The sequence below is a fragment of the Lithobates pipiens genome, unplaced genomic scaffold (genome assembly GCF_037356315.1).
Source record: "Lithobates pipiens isolate NorthernLeopardFrog02 unplaced genomic scaffold, aLitPip1_a1.2 Scaffold_19, whole genome shotgun sequence".
Classification (NCBI taxonomy): domain Eukaryota; kingdom Metazoa; phylum Chordata; class Amphibia; order Anura; family Ranidae; genus Lithobates; species Lithobates pipiens.
Window position 1 is genome coordinate 204,669,357 of NW_027507764.1, and position 22,802 is coordinate 204,692,158.

The 22,802-nt window shown below is 42.6% G+C and overlaps 1 protein-coding gene across 1 annotated transcript in view; it reads left to right on the top strand.

The window, feature by feature from the left end:
* VPS41 (VPS41 subunit of HOPS complex) overlaps window positions 1–22,802 on the top strand; it is a 487,204-nt gene that overhangs the window by 137,157 nt on the left and 327,245 nt on the right. Inside the window, exon 4 of the mRNA XM_077491629.1 lies at window positions 12,799–12,876. Coding sequence (XP_077347755.1) covers window positions 12,799–12,876 — 78 coding nt within the window. The remainder of the gene's footprint in view (window positions 1–12,798; window positions 12,877–22,802) is intronic.

The following is a 22,802-nucleotide window of genomic DNA, read 5'->3' on the forward strand; positions in this document are numbered from 1 at the left end:
CAACGGAAAGGTTCACCTAGCTTGCACAAAATCCCCTCCGCTGGACCCACATTCATCTTCTCTGAAGTTAGACCATACATCACACGATCTCAATCGTGAGTGAAGGTTCCCAACTAGCAGTCATAGCGGTTATAATAAACTGCACCTTAAATGTAAATCCGCTAATATATAAATACATCTCTCCTCTGGGTCTATTATAGACACTACATGAGACCGGATCAATTCTCATATTAATCGCTCATCCTAGATTAGATTTCTTTGCAAGCAGAGGGCCATGATGATTACATATTTCTCTAAAATAGCTCTACCTAGCTAGTATATCTCAAATTTAATACTTAAAACTACATAAAATCGGGATATTTCTGCATTCACCCCACTTATCTTGATCACCCACCCAAAATAAAAGATATTAAAAGGGAAGGATTAAATTCGGAACTATTCATATATTGAACAACCTCCCTCATTTAGCATCAGTTTAAAAAGGAAAGAAACATCTTAATTACATAAAAGGCCAACATGATTCGATAATTCGCTGGCTACCCTTGGCATACATATAGCCATATTCGTAAAAACAATCATTAGACATCAAAAAAATATATAGGGTAATAATACAATTATACTAAACCACAATAAAACAGCAATATTAAACACAAATTCTATAAAGTATACATATGTGTGTGTATGTGTGTGTATATGTATATGTGTGTGTGTGTGTATATATATATATATATAATATATATATAGAGAAAGAAATATGTAAAAAAGATATAAAAAAATATTTAAAAAATGTGTATATATATGTGTGTATATAAAAACACCAATGTTCCACTGGATAGAACCTCTAAACACATACTCACAGAGGCTATACTGCACTTACTATCTTGATCTATATATTTCCCCAAATGATCTATAAGGCTCCTCCCTCCCTCCCCAACAGGAATCTATTTTGCTAAGTTGAATCGCATTATTACTTTAAATGTTTATCTGCCACTAATTAACGCAACTTTTATAAGTCAACCGACAATATTTTATTGTTTTATTAAAAATCACTAATGAAAAAATTCACGTCTAATTCAACGTTCAATCCGTTGGGAGTTAGTGTTCATTCGGTATATCCATTGGGATTCTTTCTTGGAAATTTTTTGGACCATATTTGATCCACGCCAGATTGAGTACACTCTGTCTATCCCCCAAAAATTTAGTAAAGAAGGGTCTCTATTGTGGCGTTTTCTTAAAATGAAGAGACACACTATGGTCATTATATCCAATTTCTATATTATACATGTGCTCCGATATGCGCTTCCTCAGAGTCCTTTTTGTTTAACAGGACAGGTTTCACTCAGAACAAGCCTCGCCATGATCGACCAAAGAAGTTGAGTGCACATGCTCAGCGTCATTTCCAGAGGTTGTGTTTGGGAAATAAACGTATCAGTGCTGAGAGGATGAAGGGGTGGGGGGTCAGCCTGTCAGTGCTCAGACCATACACCACACACTGCATCAAATTTCTCTGCATGGCTGTCGTCCCAGAAGAAAGCCTGCAAACAGTTTGCTGAAGACAAGCGGACTAAGGATATGGGTTACTGGAATCACGTCCTTCGGTCTTATGAGACCAAGATAAACTTTATTTGGTTCAGATGGTGTCAAGCGTTTGGCGGCAACCAGGTGAGGAGCACAAAGACAAGTGTGTATTGCCTACAGTTAAACATGGTCGTGGGAGTGTCATGGTCTGGGGCTGCAAGAGTGCTGCCAGCACTGGGGAGCTAGCGTTCATTGAAGGAACCATGAATGCCAACATGTACAGTGACATACTTCATGAAGCAAAGGATGATCCCATCCCTTCGGAGACTGCGCCGCAGGGCAGTATTCCAACATAACGACCCCAAACGCACCTCCAAGACGACCACTGCCTAGCTAAAGAAGCTGAGGGTAAAGGTAATGGACTGGTCAGGCATGTCTCCAGACCTAAACACTATGGCGCATCTGTAGGACATCCTCAAACAGAAGGTGGGGGAACGCAAGGTCTCTAACATCCACCAGCTCCATGACAGGGCCGTGTGATACAGCGAGTGGCTATACCCGCTGGCTGTATCACGGGAGCACGCCCGCAGGTGCTCCTCACCATGCGAGGGAGCTCGCATGAACGTGAGAAGTACCAGCGGGAGGAAGCCGAGACAGCCGGCGAGGGACACCAGAAGAGCAGGTTTGGTGGGGCCACTCTGTGCAAAACAAGCTGCACAGTGGAGGCAAGTATAAGATGTTTGTTATTTAAAAAAAAAAAATTATTAACTTTACAATCCCTTTAAGTTTGGGGAGCATAAATGATCCAAGACATTAGGGTGGCTCAGTCCTTGTCCTGCTCCCCACAACAGGATCTCCTATCCTCTCCTCTCCTCCTTTCCTCCTCCTCCAGGCTTATCCATGAAGAAGGATGGGGGAGCCCGCTGAGGGGAATATGATGGCTGATGCTGTGTGTTGCACTACCATTCATGTTACAGTTTATAATAGAAACGGGTTCTTTGAAAGTAGGGCCAGATTTTTATAAGTACAGGATACTTATGCAATGATTTAAAGGAGTTTCATGGCCACTGCATGCACTTCAATTTTATAACCTCAGCATTGTTTTAGCAATATAAACAAATGTTTTCATGTTGTGAGTGCTGCCCGTCTACTGAACATCTCTTTCCTTAACGTTCTGTACTCCATGCATGCTTTGCAGCTTCCCTTCTGCTTTCAATTTCTAAGCACTACATATCCCATGGTACCTTTCTACCCATAAGCAGCAGTTCCTGTACTGACTCCGCCTCCTGAAACTTCTCCTCTCAGCACCTCTGATGTTCAGCGGCCAGGTTGTGAAATGTCTGACACAGCAGTGCCCACTCACAGTTTATAGTGAATATGTGTCACAGAATTGTTCAGAATAATAGGAGTAGGCTAGAAATCAATAAAATCCAATGTGGAAATGAATATATGATTTTAAATATTGAACACAGAAACCATGCAAACATAAAAGCAATACTAACAAATAAAAAAAAAAAAAAAAAAAAAGATTTAGAATAATAACATGCTCGTACAGCTCTGCACTGGTATTATGTACATATGCTTTTTAATGCAGAATAAAAAAAGTGTAGGATTTCTTTAGAAATCAACCACACAAGTAGAAAAGCCCATCCTCTGTTAGAATGCTACAGATTAGTACACTTCTCTTTGCTTGGAAGCGGGACCCTCTCTGCAGAGGTCCAAGTCCTCTACAGAGTCAAACTTTATAGCTGTATAATCAGCCAAGCTCATGCTCCATGATGGTTAGAGAGTACTAGCTCGGACTCAGCAGAGGGTGTGTGTCAGGGCTCTGCAGAGAGGCGGCTGTTTACATGCAGCAGTCAAGGGTTCTTCTCTGCAGCATGCTAGCCAGGGACAGGCTTTTCTATTCCAATTGTGACAGTTTTTTTTTTTTTTGCAGAAAACCAACTATAAGACTTTGCACACTTTTTTTCCTAATGCACATGGAATGTATTAGCAGATTTAAATTGTACAAGACCAATTTTATTTGAAGAGGATTTTTTATCTATGCTAGTTAAGTGCATCTTGTGCGTAGTACATCAGTTTGTAATATAAATGGAAGCTTATATTTAATAAAATAGCAACAATGTTAATGGAATACCAGGAAATGCATTACACTTTGTAGTTGTAAACTGAATTTTGCCAACGGCAAAAAGTCCTGCTACACTTCTCTCTGCTATACACGCTAAATTTTTCAGCATCCTTCCATTGTTGTAAAATGCTTTAGTACAGGCACATAACATAGCATTTACCATAACATCTTTATTTTTAATTTTCTCACTGTTTATACAGTACATTTTCATTTTCTAGTACTCACACAGGGTCCTTAGCGGTATCATGTTTGAAATGTAAAGGATGATACAAGGATTTAGACCTAAGACCTTAAAGAGGAAGTAAACTCTTCCACTCTGATGCTTCTTTTCATTTAGTCCATTATAATAAGTAATTATCAAAGTATAGCCACTGTATGGCAACCCTGCTTTTTATTTTGCATTTTATTTCATTGTATTCACTTGTGCCAATTATCTAGTGTTTGCCTATGTCAGTCTAATCAGCTTGTCTTCTATTTTTTTCTAATCCCTGGACAGGTAAGTGTCCTTATATTAAAAGTCAGTAGCTAGAGTGTTTGTAGCTGCTGACTTTTAATTCCTTTTTCCCCAGGCGGAACACCACTTAACCGCTTGCCGACTGCCTTACGCTGATATACGTCGGGAGTAGGACTCGTACAGGCAGAATCACGTACCTGTACATTGCCCTTTAAGAGGTGGCCAGCACGCGCGCGGCAAGCTCCATGTGTCGGCTCACCACAGGGATACCCACGATCACCTCACAGGGAGGAAGAACGGGGAAATGCTAATATAAATAAACCTCTCCCCATTCTGCCTAGTGACAGTGTCACTGATCTCTGCTCCCTGTGATCAGGAGCAGAGATCAGTGATGTGTCACATGTAGCCACCCCCCCCCCCCCCCCCAGTTAGAAATACTCGCCAGGGCACATTTAGCCCATGCACTGCCGCCTAGTGGTTCACACCTTCACTGCCAGTGTCATTTACACAGGAATCGGTGCATTTATATAGCACTGATTAGTGTATTACACCCCTTTCACACCAGGGCGTTTTGCAGGCGCTATAGCGTTAGAAATAGTGCCTGCAATCCGCCCTAAAGAAGCTGCACCATTGTGTCTAGTGTGAAAGCCCCGAGGGCTTTCACACTACAGCGGTGCGCTGGCAGGACGTCAGAAAAAAGTCCTGCCAGCAGCTTCTTTGGAGCGGTGAAGGAGCGGTGTGTTTACCGCTCCTCCAATGCTGTTCCCCATTTAAATCAATGGGGCAGCGCTGTAATGCCGCCGGCCATTACTAGTAAAAAAAAAAATATAATAATAATAAATTAATAAAAATGCCATAAAACTATCCCCTATTTTGTAAATGCTATAAATTTTGCGCAAACCAATCAATAAACGCTTATTACGTTTTTTGTTTTTTTGTTACCAAAAATATGTAGAAGAATACGTGTCGGCCTAAACTGAGGAAAAAACGTTTTTATTTATATATTTTTGGGGGATATTTATTATAGCAAAATGTAAAAAAATAATGATTTCTAAATTGCCATAAAAGGGCCAATGAGAGCTGCAGAACTGGAAGCGTGCCTCTGTGTGTAAATCCAGGAAGTGATCAAGGCAGCAGCTTCAGCTGCCCGCAGTTAAAATAGATGCAGGGTAGGGATGGATGAGTGTGTGCAATGTACAGGGATAGGGACAATTGTAGACACTTGCTCAGGTTGAACTGGATAGACTGGTGTCTTTATTCAACCTTACTAACTGTATAACTATGTAACTTAGTGGAGAGAGATTTCTGCAGCATGTTTGGCAAGTACAGAATCGCAGTATATATAAAATAATATGCAAAGTAATTGGAGGGAAGCTTCAGAATGGCAAAGATGTTTTTTTATTACAAATTATGTAAGCAGACAGTTCCTCTTTAATTTATAGAATGCATTTAACAAAAAAACTTTTAAAGCTCCACGAACACTATAAGGTAAAAAAAAATGCCAGAAAAATGCTAGATGAAAAACTCAGTTAGCAGCAGTTAAAAGCTTTCAGTTTTTTTTTCTGTTGGCAAATCGCATCCTAAAAAATGCAAAAACAAGAGTTTTTTTTTTTTTTTTAATGCTCTTAGAAGCTAAAGCTTTGAAAATTCTTCTAGACTATTACAATTTAGTCTAGGCTTCTAGACTAAATTGGTGTGCATGAACATATAAGGATAACACTATTTGCTTCTAGAAGCAGAGCAAAAAAAAAAAGCTGCTGCGCTAGGAGCATTTTTTGTGTGCATGGAGCCTAATGCCCGGTACACACGATGAGGTTATTGGACTAATGATTGTATGCTATTCTCATATTGAAAATAAAAGAGGTTACTAAAGTTAAAGCGGGAGTAAACCCGCTGACGTGTTTTTTATTTTTATTTTTTTTCTGACCTGCAAGGGAAAAGGCATAATGAGCTAGTATGCACTGCATACTAGCTCATTTTCAAAATACTTACCTTAGAACGAGCCCCCCCGACATCTCACCCGATCCACGCCGAGGGAGCTGACATGTTCCCTCGGCGTGTATTCCGGCTATCGCGGCTCCGGCGCTGTGAGTGACCGGAGCCGCGATATCGTCACTCCCGTGCATGAGCACGGGAGATTTCTTTCCGGCAGGGTCCGGTGTCTGCCGGACTTTCAGCCGAGAAACCCCTGTCGGCATGCCCCGCTGCCGTCAGCGGCATGTTGCCAGGGGGATATCTCCTAAACCGTACAGGTTTAGGAGATCTTCTTTTTTTTTTTTTTTTTAACCTACAGGTAAGCCTTATAGGCTTACCTGTAAGTAAAAGTTGTAAAAAAAAGACTATACAACCACTTTAAGAAAATTCTCGTACAACAGAATAAAATTTCGGAAGCGCCAACAGTTTATGCAGCGCTTTACAATGTATAGGGGGGAACAACACAATTACAGTACAGTGCAATACAAAAGGTACAGGAGGGCCCTGCTCGTAGAGCTTACATTCTAAAGGGAGGGGGTGGTGGTACAAAAGGTAATAGCTGCAGAAAATGATTTGATGGGGGTGGCTCAGGGACAGTTAGGTGGGTGTGGGATAGGCTTCCCAGAATATATGAGTTTTCAGGGATCTCCTACAGGTGGACAGGGTATGGGGCTGATCGGACAGACTGGGGCAGGGAATTCCAGAGGATAGGAGAGGCTCTGGAGAAGTTTTGAAGGCGAGCAAAAAAAAAAGATAAAGTAATGTATATATGTATAATATATATTTGTATTGTATTTTTGGACTGATAAAACTAAAATTGTACAATCCGGTATCATATAAAAGTTTTCGTGCTTGTCCCGTCGGATAATTTAGCATGAACTGTCGTGAAAGGTGAAAGCTGTGTACTAGCGATCAGATTATTGTACGATCGCTTTGAAAGTACTATTTTTCATACGATTTTCTGACGGTGTGTGGGGCCATAAAGCTTTAGAACCACTTGGCAGGCCACCAAGATTCTGCTTGCATAAAAAATACAGATGTGACTTCAGTAGCTTTGTTTTGAATTTTGAAGATTCATTTCTCCACAATGATTTGAGCTACAGAGTTGAATAAGGATCTGTTTTAAAATGTTTTTACTGCTTATCAGGAATCTGGTAATAGTTTAATGTACAGCGTTTTGGCACAGGTCCAATGTCTTTTACATATGTGCTTTTATCAATTCTGTAAGCTAATCATTGGCTGGAGGTAATTCTAAATTGTCCAGTTGAAGATCATAGCTCGTCATTGGTGGCTGCAGTTTACACATCGAAGTTTGACTATATTATAATATTTTATATGGTGTGTTTGTGTGCCTGCTGATGGCTGTCGGGAGGCCATCTGAGTTTAGAATCATTTCACTTCACAGTAGCTTAAACCTATTAAGACAGGTTCTCTTTTAATGATTGCTTTCTTTTTGCTGGTAATACTGTCTTCAAATTAGCATTATTTTTATGTTTGTGTTTACCCACTTACCCCTCTTCTTTGAGCTGTAGAGCATCATATTTTCACCAGGCTGGCTGTCTGCCGCGGATGAATAATCGTCATGGCACCCGGTGCATTCAAGCAGGCCTGTGCTCTGGAATAGTCATACCTAGTTATGTCAGCACACCTGATGTTTTATTAACAACTATTGATTTTTTTACCCGGGGGACTTTGCTTTTTTTTCTTCTTGGGGAAAAAAAAGGGCAACCTTGCAGGAGAAAAAGCCAATGCAAGGTATGAATTTATAATGAACAGCTTGCACACATTTTATTTTATTATGATGATTATAATTATGTTTTATATCTATGATTTTTTTTATTTTTTATATATAATGGATATCTAACCATTTCTGCACTAAAAAGCTATTCCATTTCTACTGTATAAGTGCATTGCTGTCTTTTTCTAAAGGTCATTTATTTATGTGTTTGAGACACTGCTAGCAGTTTTGAAGAATTGAGCATTTCATTATAGATGGCAATGAACCATGCTTGAAACCAGTGAATTAAATATAATCTGTGAGGCTCGGCAATAGGTGTTTCTAGATTTAAAGAATTTACAAATAAAGATTTTTTTTTTTCTTTACAGTCTGTTGTATAGCAAATGGCACATTGACTGGACATGTAGTGGACAGGTTGTAGTTGTTTTTTTTTTCCTTAGAATAAGACTTTCATATTTAAATATATAACAGCTAGAACGATACACTGGAGTGCATTTACTTGGAACTCAAATTTGCATAAACTGAGTGATTTAGTTGTGTTCACTTTAATTATGCAATGACGTGCAAACAAATAAATATATTCATGATTTCAGAGTGAACACGGATTAATTCTACATGCACACTAACCTACCCTGACCGCTGCCATGGGAAATAAAGCGAAATACTGAAAAAACACAAACCGCGTTTTTGCCATGATTTGTGTTTTCCCGTGGCCGGCAGTCAACACGTTCCTATCCTGAACTGCGTTCAAGAGAGGGAGGATCAACCTCACCTAAATGTAGAAGCTCCTAAACTAAAAGCCTTTGGACACCTAGACTTTTATGGACTCGAGTTTAGGATTTTTGGCAAAATAACACAAGTTAGGAGCAGCCAGTGTACACGAAGCCTTACTTTACACACTAAATCAAAGCAGAGCTCCAGGCTTCCCCCAAAATTTAAACTCCGCAACAACAAATACTGTAGCTGCTGACTTTTAGTATAAGAACACTTACCTGCCCTTGGATCCAGCAATGTCCTCATCTAAGCTGATTCTTCTGCAGGTCCTGGCATCTGAACTAAAGAAACCATGAAGTGAATCCTTGCAGCTTAACAGTCGGTTTCCTACTATGCGTGCTTGAGCTGTGTTGCGCCTTTTGAATGGTCTTGTCGTTTTCTGGGACCTGTGATATGTCCCAGAAGACTCTGGGGGGGAAGAGGGGAGCTAAACTTCTGGCTTAGTTCCTCACTATGATCTGAGCCAAAAGTGGGAGTGAGTACCTTTCAAAAACAGGCATCGCCCCCCCCAAAAAAAGTACCAAATGTGGCAGTGGGGGTGGGGGGTGATTGTGCAAACAAGCAGAGCTTCCCTTTTTGGGTGGAGCTTTAATGAAAATGAAATTTTTAAAAGTGATTATTCATTTTGCTAAAGTTAAGTCTCTGCTCTTTTTGAGGAAACTAACCCCAATATGTTTGAGCTGCTCGCCTAAATCACAGTCAAAAAGTAGAAATATATTAGGAGTACGCATCTTGTTTCTCTACAGCTGAATAAAAAGGAAAGTAATACTGTTCTTGAATTTCTTGCTCTCTGATTGTTGTTGCCCAATCACAATCATGGTGTTTTACTGCAGGGCCAACATCACCATTCTTCAGGCAAGATCCCAGTGAATTCTAATTATCCCAGATCTCGAACATTTGGGCTACTCTGTTTTTTTATTTTTGGTGGCAGTTTAAAATGTGGGTGGAAGCCACCCTATAATGTGCGTACCGTGCATGGTAGATCATAAGCTTAATTGCATGCAATGCCAAGGTACGGTTTCCAAAGCGAGCAAAGTCCTTTCTTGTATTAAGAGAGGTATGGATCCCATAGAGAAAGATCATTTTGCTCCTGTAAAAATCATTAGTAAGACCTCATCTGGAATATGCAGTTCAATTTTGAGCACCGGTTCACAAAAAAGGATATCGGGGAACTGGAGAAAGTGTAACCAAAGAAGGGCAACCAAACTGATAAGAGGCATGGAGGAGCTCAGCTATGAGGAAAGATTAGAGGAACTGAATTCATTCTCTCTTGAGAAGAGGAGATTAAGGGGGATATGATCATCATGTACAAATACATAAGTGGTCCATATAGTGAACTTGGTGTTGAGCTATTCACTTTAAGGTCATCAAAGAGGACAAGGGGGCACTCTTTACGTCTAGAGGAAAAGATTTCACCTCCAAATTCGAAAAGGTTTTTTCACAGTAAGATCTGTGAAAATGGAAAATGTGGAATATACTCCCTCCGGAGGTGGTCCTGGCAAGCTCATTAGATTGCTTTAAAAAGGCCTTGAGTTTTTGCTTAAAGTGGTTGTAAACCCTTACAAACCACTTTGACCTACAGGTAAGCCTAGATTAAGGCTTACCTGTAGGTCCAAGAAATATCTCCTAAACCGATACGGTTTAGGAGATATTTGCCCGAAGACAGGCACCGCTGTCTACGGCGCATGCGCCGTAGACAGCGGCGCGCAGGCGCACTGAGCGTGGCATTTCCAACAATGGAGCTGCCGCGCGTGTCGGCTCACGTGCGCATGCGCGGGAGTGACGTCATCGCGGCTCCGCCGAATGACAGCAGCGGAGCTGCGAGACCCCACCGAAAAGATGGATGCGCCGGACTACAGGGGACAGCGGTGACATCGCTGGCTCCTGTGTCAGGTAAGTGACACATAATGGGCTACTATGCGATAGTCCATTATGCTTTGCCTTTGCAGGGAATGAAAGAGGAAGTAAACCCATCAGGGTTTACTTCCTCTTTAATGCACTTAATATAACTGGATACTAACATTTATAGGTAAAGTTAATCCAGAGAATATCTGATTGCCTCTTGGGGGATCAGAAAGGATTTTTTTTTCCCCTGCTGGAGAAGATTGTATCATGCTTTTCTGTTTTTTTTTTTTTTTTTTTTTTTGCCTTCCTCTGGATCAACTGTGGGTATAGGATTGTGTATATGGGATTGTATGATTTTTTTTTTTTTTTTTTTATTGGTTGAACTAGATTACTTTTTTTCAACCTAACTTAGGCTGGCCATACACTATACAATTTTCTTTTTCAATTTCCTTTAGATTTACCTTCAACTATGTAGTGCAAGGGCCTGCCTGACTGCATACAAATGGAAAGGGTTTTGGTTTGACCTCATATTATGTGGTTTTGGTAAATCTAGTGTATGGCCAGCCTAACTATGTAACTATGGTATTTTGCAGATTAATTATAACATTCCACAATGTTAGGCCTTGACTTTCAACATGGAATTAAACTATGCTTTAAGTTAAAGCAGAGATCCAGCCAAAATAACAAGTTAAAATAATTAGCCCATTTAAAGAGAAAATAAAACCTGCAATATTTAGCCTCACTCCACAGATGTCCTCTGCAGCTTTTTTTTCTTTTACTAGATGTTCAGTCTGATAGCCAGACTTATTCAACCCACTTCCTCTGAGCCCACGTCAACCAGTACCCATCCTGTGAATAGACAATGAAAGGAAAAGCGGCACAGTTCTGAGCTCATTACTCTCACTCTTTCTCTTTTGATCAGCATGTTTCTTGTCTGCAAATTAAGTGAGTGGGTCCTTGTGCTGCTGCTTCCTGTCACATGCCAGCTCGGCTTTCTGTGGGAGTGGGGGAGCCAATCAGCGGGTCCAGCGGACTCTGTCCGCCGGCCGCCTGGGATTGTTCCCCGCAGTGACAGAACAGGGTTCTGTGGACGTAAACAAGGGAGATCACCGTTCTGACAGGGGATCACAGAGATCTTATCTTTCTGCTATGCATGAAGATGGATCTGAGTGTTCTCAGGCAGCCCATCCCCCATACAGTGAGTAACCGCACCCAGGGAACACAGTTAAGCCCTTGATCACCCCTGATGTTAAACCCTTCCCTGCCGGTGTCAGTACAATGTTATTTTTAGCACTGATCACTGTAATGTCACTGATCCCAAAAAAGTGTCAAGTGTCCAATCTGTTTTGTACATGCGATAACTTTTTGTGCAAACCAATCAATATACGCTTATTGGGGTTTTTTTTTTTTTTTACCTAAAAATATGTAGCAGAATACATATCGGCTTAAATTGATGAAGAAATTTGATAAAAAAAAAAATATATATATATATATTTTTTTTTTACTAAACTCATACCATAATTAACATACTACAGCCCTGGCCAAAATATTTAAGCTGGGTTCACGCTATTGCTGCATGCGGCTCACAGCAGGGATCTGGTGCGTCCCCGTTCATTGTTTCAGGTCTGATTTCAGCACAAATTTTTGGGCCGAATTCAGACTTGAATCGGACCAAAAGAAGCACATGACCCCTGTGCAAATTCGCAAACGTCTCCATAGAGAGACGGTCACAATCTGCTGCCATGCGAATTGGATGTGGGGAAACTCGCATCTGTTTCCAGAGCACTACATTAAGCCCGGGTTCACACTAGCACAATCTCAGAGATTGCATGGGATTCGCACTTGCATTGCAGGTGCCCTTCACATGCGATCTCTGAGCAATGCGAGTTCTCACATTGGAGTCGCACAGAAAGTGCAGGGACTTTTTTTCCCCAGACTAGAATCAGATTGCATGGGTGTTCTCTCTCTGCGATCCAATTCCTATGCGAATTCACAGTTTACACTGCGATCTGTAAACTAAACTGGGGGTGTCATTAACTTTTTTTTTGTTAATGACACCCGCAGCGGTTGGCACAAGGCAGTGCCTGCGGGAGAGGAGCGATGAGGGAACCGGCACTGTAATCATGCTGGTTCCCGCATCGCTTTAGTGCGAACCCGGGATCACTTTGCATTTTTAATGATTTGTCAGCAGGCAATATTTAAACAAATAAAATGCCATTATGTGTCTATAGATAATGTTATGGTAATATGACTCGCCAACATCTAATAATAATTCAGATGCTGCACCTTTCCATTCTTGGGGGAATGAGTTTAAAAAAAAAAAAAGTAATAACCCTTTTTTTTTTTATTCTTTTTTTTTTTCAGTTCCTGGCCTTGGGGACTCACAATGGAAAGGTTTATTTGCTGGATATCCAAGGAAACATGACTCAGAAGTTTGATATTGTAAGTATTCCATGAAAGTGTATGTATAGAGTAGGATTTACAAGAATCCTCTTCTGGGTCTATAGAGCTCTTTCGGAAGGGCTTTTCTTATGCCGGTTTTGCCTTTTACTGCTGCTTGAATTTTACATAATCTAAATGAATGAAAATGCAGATTTGTCACATGCAGTGTTCATTTCGTTATCAAAGATATTTTCGCCATAGTTTTCATCAGCTGCATGTTTACAGTGACGAAAGCTAGACAAAAAAAAAAACATTTTTTTTTTAAATTTGTCATTTAACAAAAAACTATGATGAACATCAATTTAAATTTTTATTTCATCAACTAAAATCGAATGGGTTTAGTTGTGTTATAATGTATTCTTTAAGCATTTCTCTAGAATTTTCAAACTTTTTAGATATAGGAGTAAAAACCTAATAACATTGTTACTATTTATGGTATTAAGGTTTGACTACAGACACAAATTTAGCCGTTGTGATATATAACGTCTTTATACATAAAACCAAGTTTCATAAACAAATTTTTTATTTTTTTTTGACAAACATAAGTGCAGCTTTAAAATATAAAAAACAAAAACAAAGAAAAACCTGTGAACTTTGGTGGCTTTAATGCCAGTCTGCAGGTGGGGATGGGGAGGTAAATGGGAGTGAGGGAGTGCCCAGGGCCACGTGCATTATACTTTGGGGATGGGGAGGTGACCTACAAATGGACATGGGAAAGTAAATGGGAACGAAGGAGTACACAGGGTAGAGAACTGGACAGTTTGGGGAGGGTGTTTTTTTACACAGTGCTAAGCACTGCTACCTTGCTGGGAGAGAGCTTGTGTCTCTCAACCAATACAGCTTGCCAATTATGGTTGTCGCCTCATCCCTTTAAACCCAAACACATATTACATAGGTACTGTGGCTGATTAAGGTGATAATTAAAGGGGTTGTAAAGGTAAAAAGTTTTTTTCTGTTCCATTCTAAAAAAACGTCTGACAATACTGCCCCCCCCCCCCCCCCAGCCCCACCGTTTTACTTACCTGACCCCTCGAAAGTCCTGCGCTTGCCCCCGACATCCTCTTCACCGCTGAGCCTGGACGTTGATTGGTTACAGTGGATGGATTGAAAGCAGCGCAGCCATTGGCCCGAGCTGCTGTCAATCACATCCAGTGACGCGGCGCACCGGGGGCGGGGCCGAGTGATACAGTGAGCGGCTATGGCCGCCGGCTGTATCACTGGAGCACGCCCGCAAGCACTCCACACCATGAGGGAGCTCGAATTAAGGTGTGGAGTCCTTTGGAGGGGGGCCTGACACAGCTGTCGAGGGACCCCGGAAGACCAGGTTCGGAGCCACTCTGTGCAAAATTAGCTGCACAGTGGAGGTAAGTATAACATAACATGTTTGTTATTAAAAAAATAAAATTCTTTAGTGATTCTTTAAACTCGGTGCCTTGTGTGCATTTAATTAGCCTCAGAACTTGTGTAATTCAAAGGTGTTCTGGTTTAACCCTTTCCCGCCGAGCGTACGCAGATATGCGTACTTGGCTTCCGGGGGTTATACCGGGATGATGCCCGCACCTGCAGGCATCATCCCGGTACCGTTTTTTGCAGCGGGCGATTGGCTATCCAGGCATAACAACCGATGTGGCTAAAAGCCGCTCGGCTGTTATGCCGGAGGAGCGGGAGGGGACGTCCCCCCCTCCCGCCGCCTCTCGCCGCTGTTACTGGTGCTCCCGCTCGATCGGGAGCACCGATCAGAGATCCGACGCCTCCGGCTGCTGCGGAGGAACTGGAACGAAGCCGTAATCGGCTTCGTTCCAGTCTCCTCATCGTAAACACGGAAGCGACGTCATGACCTCACTTCCCGTTTACTCGGCTGCCAATGGCGCCGGTTTTAAAAAAATATCCGGTATTCAGAATCGCCGTTTTTCGGCGATCTGAATACATTGAAGTGTAAAGGAGGGGTGGGGGGGTCTTTTAGACCCCGATCCCTCCATAAAGAGTACCTGTCGCCACCTATTACTGTCACAAGGGATGTTTACATTCCTTGTGACAGCAATAAAAGTGATCAATTTTTATTTTATTTTTTTAAACAATTTAGCCATTTTAAAATAAATAAAATAAATAAAAAAAAAATTTTTTTTTTTTTAAAGCACCCGCCGTCCCCGCGAGCTCGCGAAACAAAGAAAACTCATACGGAAGTCGCGCCCGCGTATGTAAACGGTGTTCAAATCACACATGTGAGGTATCGCCGCGATCGTCAGAGCGAGAGCAATAATTCTAGCACTAGACCTCCTCTGTAACGCTAACCTGGTAACCGTAAAAATTTTTTAAAGCGTCGCCTATTGAGATTTTTAGGTACCGTACTTTGTCGTCAATCTACAAGTGCGCGCAATTATAAAGTGTGACATGTTTGGTATCTATTTACTCGGCGTAACATTATCTTTCACATTACGCAAAAACATTGGGCTAATTTTACTGTTTTTCTTTTTTTTTATTCATGAAAGTGTCCCTTTTCCCAAAAAGTTGCGTTTAAAACACCACTGCGCAAATACCGTGTGACATAAAATATTGCAACAATCGCCGTTTTATTCTCTAGAGTCTCTGCTAAAAAAATATAATGTTTGGGGGTTCCAAGTAATTTTCTAGCAAAAAATATGGATTTTAACTTGTAAACACCAAATTCCAAAAATAGACTTAGTCATGAAAGGGTTAAAGGGATGAGGTGGCAACTCTAATGCCAATAGTCGGGGCTGGGGCTTTACCAGACAGGAGGAGCTCTGGGGAAAGCAGACGTTTGTGTGGGTACTGGAGATTTTAGTATCTTAAATACGACTAAAACTAAAACCATTTAGATGACTAAATCTAAAATGGCCTATTATTCAAAAGACTATGGGGTTGATTTACTAAAGGCAAATATGCTGTGCGGTGGCTCCAGAGCTTAGTAAATGAGGTAAAGCTTCACTTAGCAAAGAATACTCAATCACGTACAAGGAAAAGAAAGAACAGCACTTTTACTTGCACATGATTGGATGATAGAAATCAGCAGAGCTTCCCCTCATTTCAGAGTTCCCCTTAGAATCTAGAGCAACTGCACTTGTAATGGAGTGTATATTTGCCTTTAGTAAATCAATGTCCATGACTAAACCTGAATCGATATTTGATGTCAAAATTAACACTGGGCATATGAAAAAAGCAAATACACCCCTACATTAACCACCACTTCAAATTCATGAGTTTAAAATGCGATGTTCCGGAATAGATGCCAATGATTAGAACCTTCTTAGGGCGTATGCAGGTAAACACTCAGATATCTAGGATCTGGTGCTCCCTTTGCTATTGTTGTGGGTGATATCATTATGCCAAGATCAAAAAAGTTATCTGGCAATACCCTATACATCGGATTGTACGTACAATGTATCTAAATCTTCTTTAGAGTTACCAAAACCATGTAAAATGAGAACACACCTGAACAATTTATTCAACCTGTATCAAAAAAAGGCAGACCCTTTTACTGCACAGGTGATGGTAGAATCAAATTGTATAGTGTATGGCCAGCCTAAGGCCCTAAAAAGGCGTGTGGATGCCCATGAGTCTAACAAAGGTTTTAAAATATTGACCAATTATTTTAAATCTGTCCTTTCACTTTAGGGCCTTATGCACACTGTAGCTCAAAAAATTATTTTCTTCAAGAGTTTGAGCTGTTTTTTTCTCTGCCTGTAAACTATCCCCCATGTTAGTCTGTGTCCATGCACACTATATTTGTTTTTCAGGAGTTTAGTGGTAGGGCATCTACAGGCAAAAAGAAAACATCACTTGTGCGTTCAAGGGAAGAGCTTTTAAACACAAAAAATGTTCTTATTAATGCATTCTAAAGGGCAGTATTCTGTCCAATAGACTACAATAATGCCAGTTGTGTAAATGCGCATTCGCTGCCCATGCAAAAACGTGGCTTTTTGCCATGTTTTTGATGCTGTGAACTCTTGTAAGAGAAGAACATTTTTAAGCTCATAGTGTGGTCTAAGAAAATAGTCTACAAGTGGAGTAGATTTCAAACAACTGCTAATTTTTCCAGAACCGACGGACCCAGCAAGTTCAGCCCAAGAGCTGACCGATGTGAAAATAAGTCTTCAAGATCCCCAAAATGTCATTATGGGATCTGCAAGTAACTCTTGCAACAGTTAGAGACAAAGTGCATGCATTTACTTTCAGATTACATCAATTCAGCCTGCATGGGGGTGTGCCAGAAAAAAGCCTTTGCTGTCCAAAAAGAACAGTTTGCCATCATATAGGCAAAGACCAGTCCTTCTGGAACATTGTGCTGTGGACTGATGAATTACAAGTTAAGACATTTGGCTCCATAAATGGTAGACATGTTTGGCACAAATGGAAAATAGCATTTTAGGAAAAGAACCTCATACCAGTTTTGAAGCAAGGTGATGTAAATGGTATGGTTTGGGGTTGCTTTGCTGCTTTAGGGCAGCTTGCTGTCATCAAATCCGCTACAAATTCTGAATCATACTTGATTTGAATGTGAGGTTATCTGTCCAAAAGTTGAAGTGGAAACATAAATGGATCTTTCAACACAGTAGTGATCCAAAGCACAATGGCTAGGCCAGCAAGGAATAACTCAAACAGAATGAAGGGTTGTGAACTAGTCTAGTGAATCCCATTGACAATTTGTGGGGGATTTAAAACATAGAGTCCATGTAAGATACCCACAACAATCTTAAAACGAAACGAATTTTGCAGTTCCAGTTAATGAAGAGAAGGTTGTACTTACTTTTTATTTATTCTGCTTTATTATTAAGATATGTTTTCCTATTCAAATATAACAAAAAGTCAACAATGTCAATAGGATGCATTTACTTTTTGACATGATTGTATTTCTTTTTCATAAATCGTGAGACACAGAGTTAGGCTAATATTCATTACTTATACGCCGTCTCTAGGTGCATGGACACTGTCTTAGACAGGAAGTGATCTTCTATATAACCCCTCCCATACAGGAAGTACATCAGTTTTTTTTACTAGTGTCTGGAAGGTGGATGGGCACGTTTTGTTTGAGCTCTCGGTCTCTAGTTCCACAAACGTTCCTTAAAGCGGAGGTCCACCCTAAAGTGGACCTCCGCTCATCGGAACCCTCCCCCCCTCCGGCGCCACAATTGGCACCTTTCAGGGGGGAGGGGGGTGCAGATACCTGTACAGTACAGGTATTCTGCACCCACTTCCGGGATAGCTCTCTGCGGAAAGGGGCGTAGATTACGCCCCTTTCTGCAAGTAGCCGCCCCTTTCCGCAAGTGCCCCGCTGCCTGCTGGGAAACACACAGATCCCAGAGGCAGCGGGGACCATCCTTATTGCGCAGCGCGATTCGCGCATGCGCAGTAGGGAACCGGGAAATGAAGCCGAAAGGCTCCATTTCCTGATTCCCATACCCAAGATGGCGGCGGCGGCAGCACCCGACAGGACGATCTAGAGATCGGCTTCGGGTGCCGACATCGCGGGCGCGCTGGACAGGTAAGTGTCACTATTTTAAAAGTCAGCAGCTGCAGTATTTGTAGCTGCTGGCTTTAAAAAAAAAAAAAAACGCGGAGTCCCGGCGGACTCCCGCTTTAAATTAAGCAATTGACCTTCTGGATCCATTTGACACATGCTCTGTTTACTTAGATAAATGGTACCCGAGCCTCGCAAAGAGGACATAAGATCCTGCAAGGTTTTGCCTGTAATGTGATCTCTGGGCACTGGACCCTGTGAAGTTGAATCCTGGACACCACAGCGCTAAGGCATTCATGCAGGGTGTTGTACAGGTCCAAGGGGGTGGACCCTAAACATGAAAAGGATACCCAGTCCTTGAAGGTCCTCAAGTGACAGGAAGCTGCCCTGTGCCTGAACAGGTAAGTGAAACCCCCTTATTTACTTATTGTGGGGTGTAGCAGTGATTGTAACATTCAGTCAAGCTAGCTAGAGGCTGGACACCTGTGTGCGGGGACTATACGGGGGAGTTTTGTGCTAGCTGTGGGTGTTTGCAAAGTGTACCTTTTTTTTTTTTTTTTTGCTTGTTTTTTACCTGCATGATGGCACAACGGTGCGCCATTTCACCTCGATCGCCATTGTGCATGTGCAAGAGCGCTGCTGAGCTCAGCAGTTTGTTTGGCGGCCATGGCGCACACAGCTTCGCCATAGGCGTTTGGCGCACCTGGAGCCATGCATGCGCCGTAGCCTAATCTGGGCGCATGGAGATTTGTGTCATATGCGAATACAGCCGCACACTCTCCGGGCCCCACATGCATGCACAGAATGTCCCGGCGCACAACCAGCTTATTTAGGCTGTGTATGCCCAAGCATGCAGTGCATTCAGAAGGCAGCTGTGGGACACAGAGCAGGCTCTGAACCAGACATTTGCAGCAGTTCATTTCTCCTTACCTGGATCACGTGAGTCACCAGGTGTTGCTTGACAGGATTGTTGCATAGGAGCTTGGGGAGCCCTATTAAAGGGTCTGTTTTAATACTACACCCAGGTACTCCCTTTTCGTGGCTTATAAATGTCTTCTAGAAAGAGGAGCGGGATTAACACTACAGGGAAGGGCACAATTATGTCGTCAGTATCTCCTGATAAACCTAGTCGTATCCCTAGTGTTGTATCCCCTGAAGTACTAGAGGCTTCTGGGCAATCTGAGCCAATGCGCCTATCTTATATGTTGCCTACAGTCAACGCTGCTGCTTCACCCTTTATCAAGGATGAACTGTCCTCAGCCCTAGCTGGGTTAGAGCACAGGATTGCTGGCGTGATTGCCTCCATCTCACAGGGTGCCAAGAAGCGTGACGGATCTACTTCCCCTGAGCCTCCTAGTTTGGAGCAGGAATGAGTTGAGGTTGAACCGTTAAAAGCTCAGAATTCTGTGGAGGGCCTGGCGGATGAGTCTGCTTCTGAGCAATCTGGACAAGAAGATATCCAGTTGGTGTCTGACTCAGTTGCAGAGGCTTTTGATCCAGACTCTTACCGGCATGGTTTGTTCTGCCTTTAAGTTGCCTCTTGCAGAGGTTACTGAGCCCCCTTGGTCCTCTTTGTTGTCCCGGAGGCCTCTTCAGGCTGCACATGCTTTCCTCTTACACCCACTGTTGGATCAGGTGGTGTATGCTGATTGGGAACATCCTGGTAGGATTTTTGTTTCTCCTAAGAGGTTTTCCCTTTTATATCCCATGGATGAAAAGTTAATTGAGAAGTGGAGCATGCCAGCAGTAGATGCAGCAGTCTCTTCAAAAACAAAAACTTAACCTGTCTGGTAGATGATGCACAGGGGTTAAATGACTCTGTTGACAAGAAACTGGAGTCATTATTAAAGGCTTCCTTTTATTAGCCCAGTTCAGCTATTTGGCCAGCTGTTGCAGCAATTGGTATCTGCCAGTTCATAAAGGATCAGGTCAGACGACCTGACAGGCCTAACCAGGAGGATGATCTTGCTGAAAATAAGACAGATATTCCTAGAGCACTTCGTTTTGCTGTTGATGCCTTAAGGGATTCAATACAGCAGGTTTCTCATTTGACCCTCTTGTCTGCACATATGCACAGACTTTTGTGGATTAAGAACTGGTCAGCCGAGCTTCCTTGTATGAAGTTTTTGGCAGGTTTCCCTGGCAGGGGGAACCTTTGTTTGGTGATGATTTGGACAAATATATCCAAAAGATTTCCAGAGGGAAGAGCTCTCTACTTCCTGTAAAGAGAAGCATCTCAGGGACTGCTTCCTCCGTTGTCTCAGCGGTAAGGCAGGTCCGCCGCCAACAGGCCGCTAGAGCCAGGGGCAAGCCGCAAGGCCAGGGCCAGCAAAAAGCCCTGGGTCGAAAGCTCTTCTAAACCTGGCACCAAGACCCCCATTTGAGGGGATGCCCCTACTCTATCGGATGGGGAGTAGGGTGCTGCACTTTTGCGGACATTTGGAGAACAGTGGTTCAGGACGAGTGGTTCACCTCGACTATATCCCGCGGTTACAAGCTGGAGTTATGGGAGGTTCCTCCTCAGAGGTTTATAAGATCCAGCGTTTGCTTGGATGCTCCGAAAAGAAACATATTATTTCAGACACTACATCATTTAGTGCATCAAATAGTGATTGTACACATTCCTGTATCCAAGAGGGGCACAGAGTTTTTTTTTCAAACCTGTTTACGGTTCAAAAAACGGGGACACAAGGCCTATTTTAGATTCAAGATCCCTGAACCAGTATCTACTAATCCAGTCCTTTCGGATGGAGTCTGTCCGCTCAGTTGTAGACTCGCTCTAGATGGGAGACTTTCTATCCTCCACCGCTATAAAGGACACAAGCCTATCTTTCAGCCTCATCAGAGGTCCCTGCGATTTACAGTAGAGGAACATAATTTTCAGTTTGTGGCTTTACCCTTTGGGTTTGCCACAGTTCCCCAGGTGTTCACAAAGGTCCTAGCACCAGTATTGGGTCTTTTAAGGGCCCAAGGGATCTTGGTGCTTGGGTATCTGGATGACCTCCTGCTCAGAGATCACTCACCTACAGGCTCTAGAACAGAGCATAACAATGCAGTATTTGGAAAGCTTAGGCTGGGTCATAAATACTGAAAAGTCAGCCTTCAGACCAGCTCAAAGTCTGAAGTATTTAGGTCTGATCCTAGATACGGTCCAAGCAAGGGTATTTTTGCCACCCATAAGGATCTGTGCCCTGAAGGATCAGGTGCGTCGATAAGGGGCACCAGACAACCCTCCATTCGGCTCTGGATGAGTCTTCTAGGAAGGATGGTGTCCTTAGAGGCAGTGCCCTATGCCCAGTTCCATTCCAGACCTATACAGCAAGACATCTTGTTGGCTTGGAACAGGAGAGGACAAGCCCTGGATTATCCAATGTTTTTATCTCCTTAGGCACGCGTAAGCCTAAACTGGTAGTTGCAGGATCAGAACCTGCGAAAGTGAAGATCCTTTCTCCTGGTATCTTGGAGAGTACTGGCCACAGATGCCAGTCTTAGGTTGGGAAGCAACCCTAGAGGGGCTCAAGGCTCAGGGGAAATAGTCAAGGACAGAACAGATACTGCCCATCAACATCCTGGAGTTACAGGCAGTACGTCTGGCCCTATGGTCCTGGACGGTGGAGCTTCAGGACTGCCCTATCGGGGTTCAGTCCAGCAATGCCACTGCAGTGGCCTATATAAACCACCAAGATGGTACCAGGAGTCGATCAGCTCTTAAGGAGGTGAAGCACATCCTAGCCAGGGCAGAGGGACATGTGCTGATTCTTTCGGCAAGCCATATCCCGGGAGTAGAGAACTGGAAGGCAGATTATCTCAGCTTCCATAAGATCTGCCGGGGGACTGATCCCTACACACCAGGGGTGTTCCAGGAAATTTTCCAGCATTGGTGATGGCCAGAGGCTGACCTATTGGTATCCAGGTTCAACAACAAGCTACAATAGTTTTTGTCCTGAACAAGGGATCATCTGGCAATTGGAGCAGATGCTTTGGTATTTCCATGAAGCCAGTACTCCCTGATTTATGCTTTCCCTCCAATCCCTCTCCTTCCACATTTTTTGCGCAGGATTTGGAGAGGGAGGGCGGGGTCCAGTTATTCTGGTGGCACCAGCCTGGTCCAGAAGGCCCTGGTTCCTGGAGATTGAGACTGACAATAGTCGGGCCATGGACACTTCCACGTCACCCCGATCTACTGTCTCAAGGTCCTATGTTCCACCCCAATTTATTTACAATCTTTCTAAAATTTGCTTCATGGCTATTCATAGTTTCATAGTTTCATAGTTAGGTTGAATAAAGACACCAGTCCATCCAGTTCAACCTGAGTGAGTGTCTACAATTGTCCCCATCCCTGTACATTGCACACTCATGTTGGTCCCTACCCTCAAGGAGCCCACAATCCAAGGTCCCCATTCATATCCTAGGGCCAATTTTGAACAGAAGCCAGTTTACCTACCTGCAT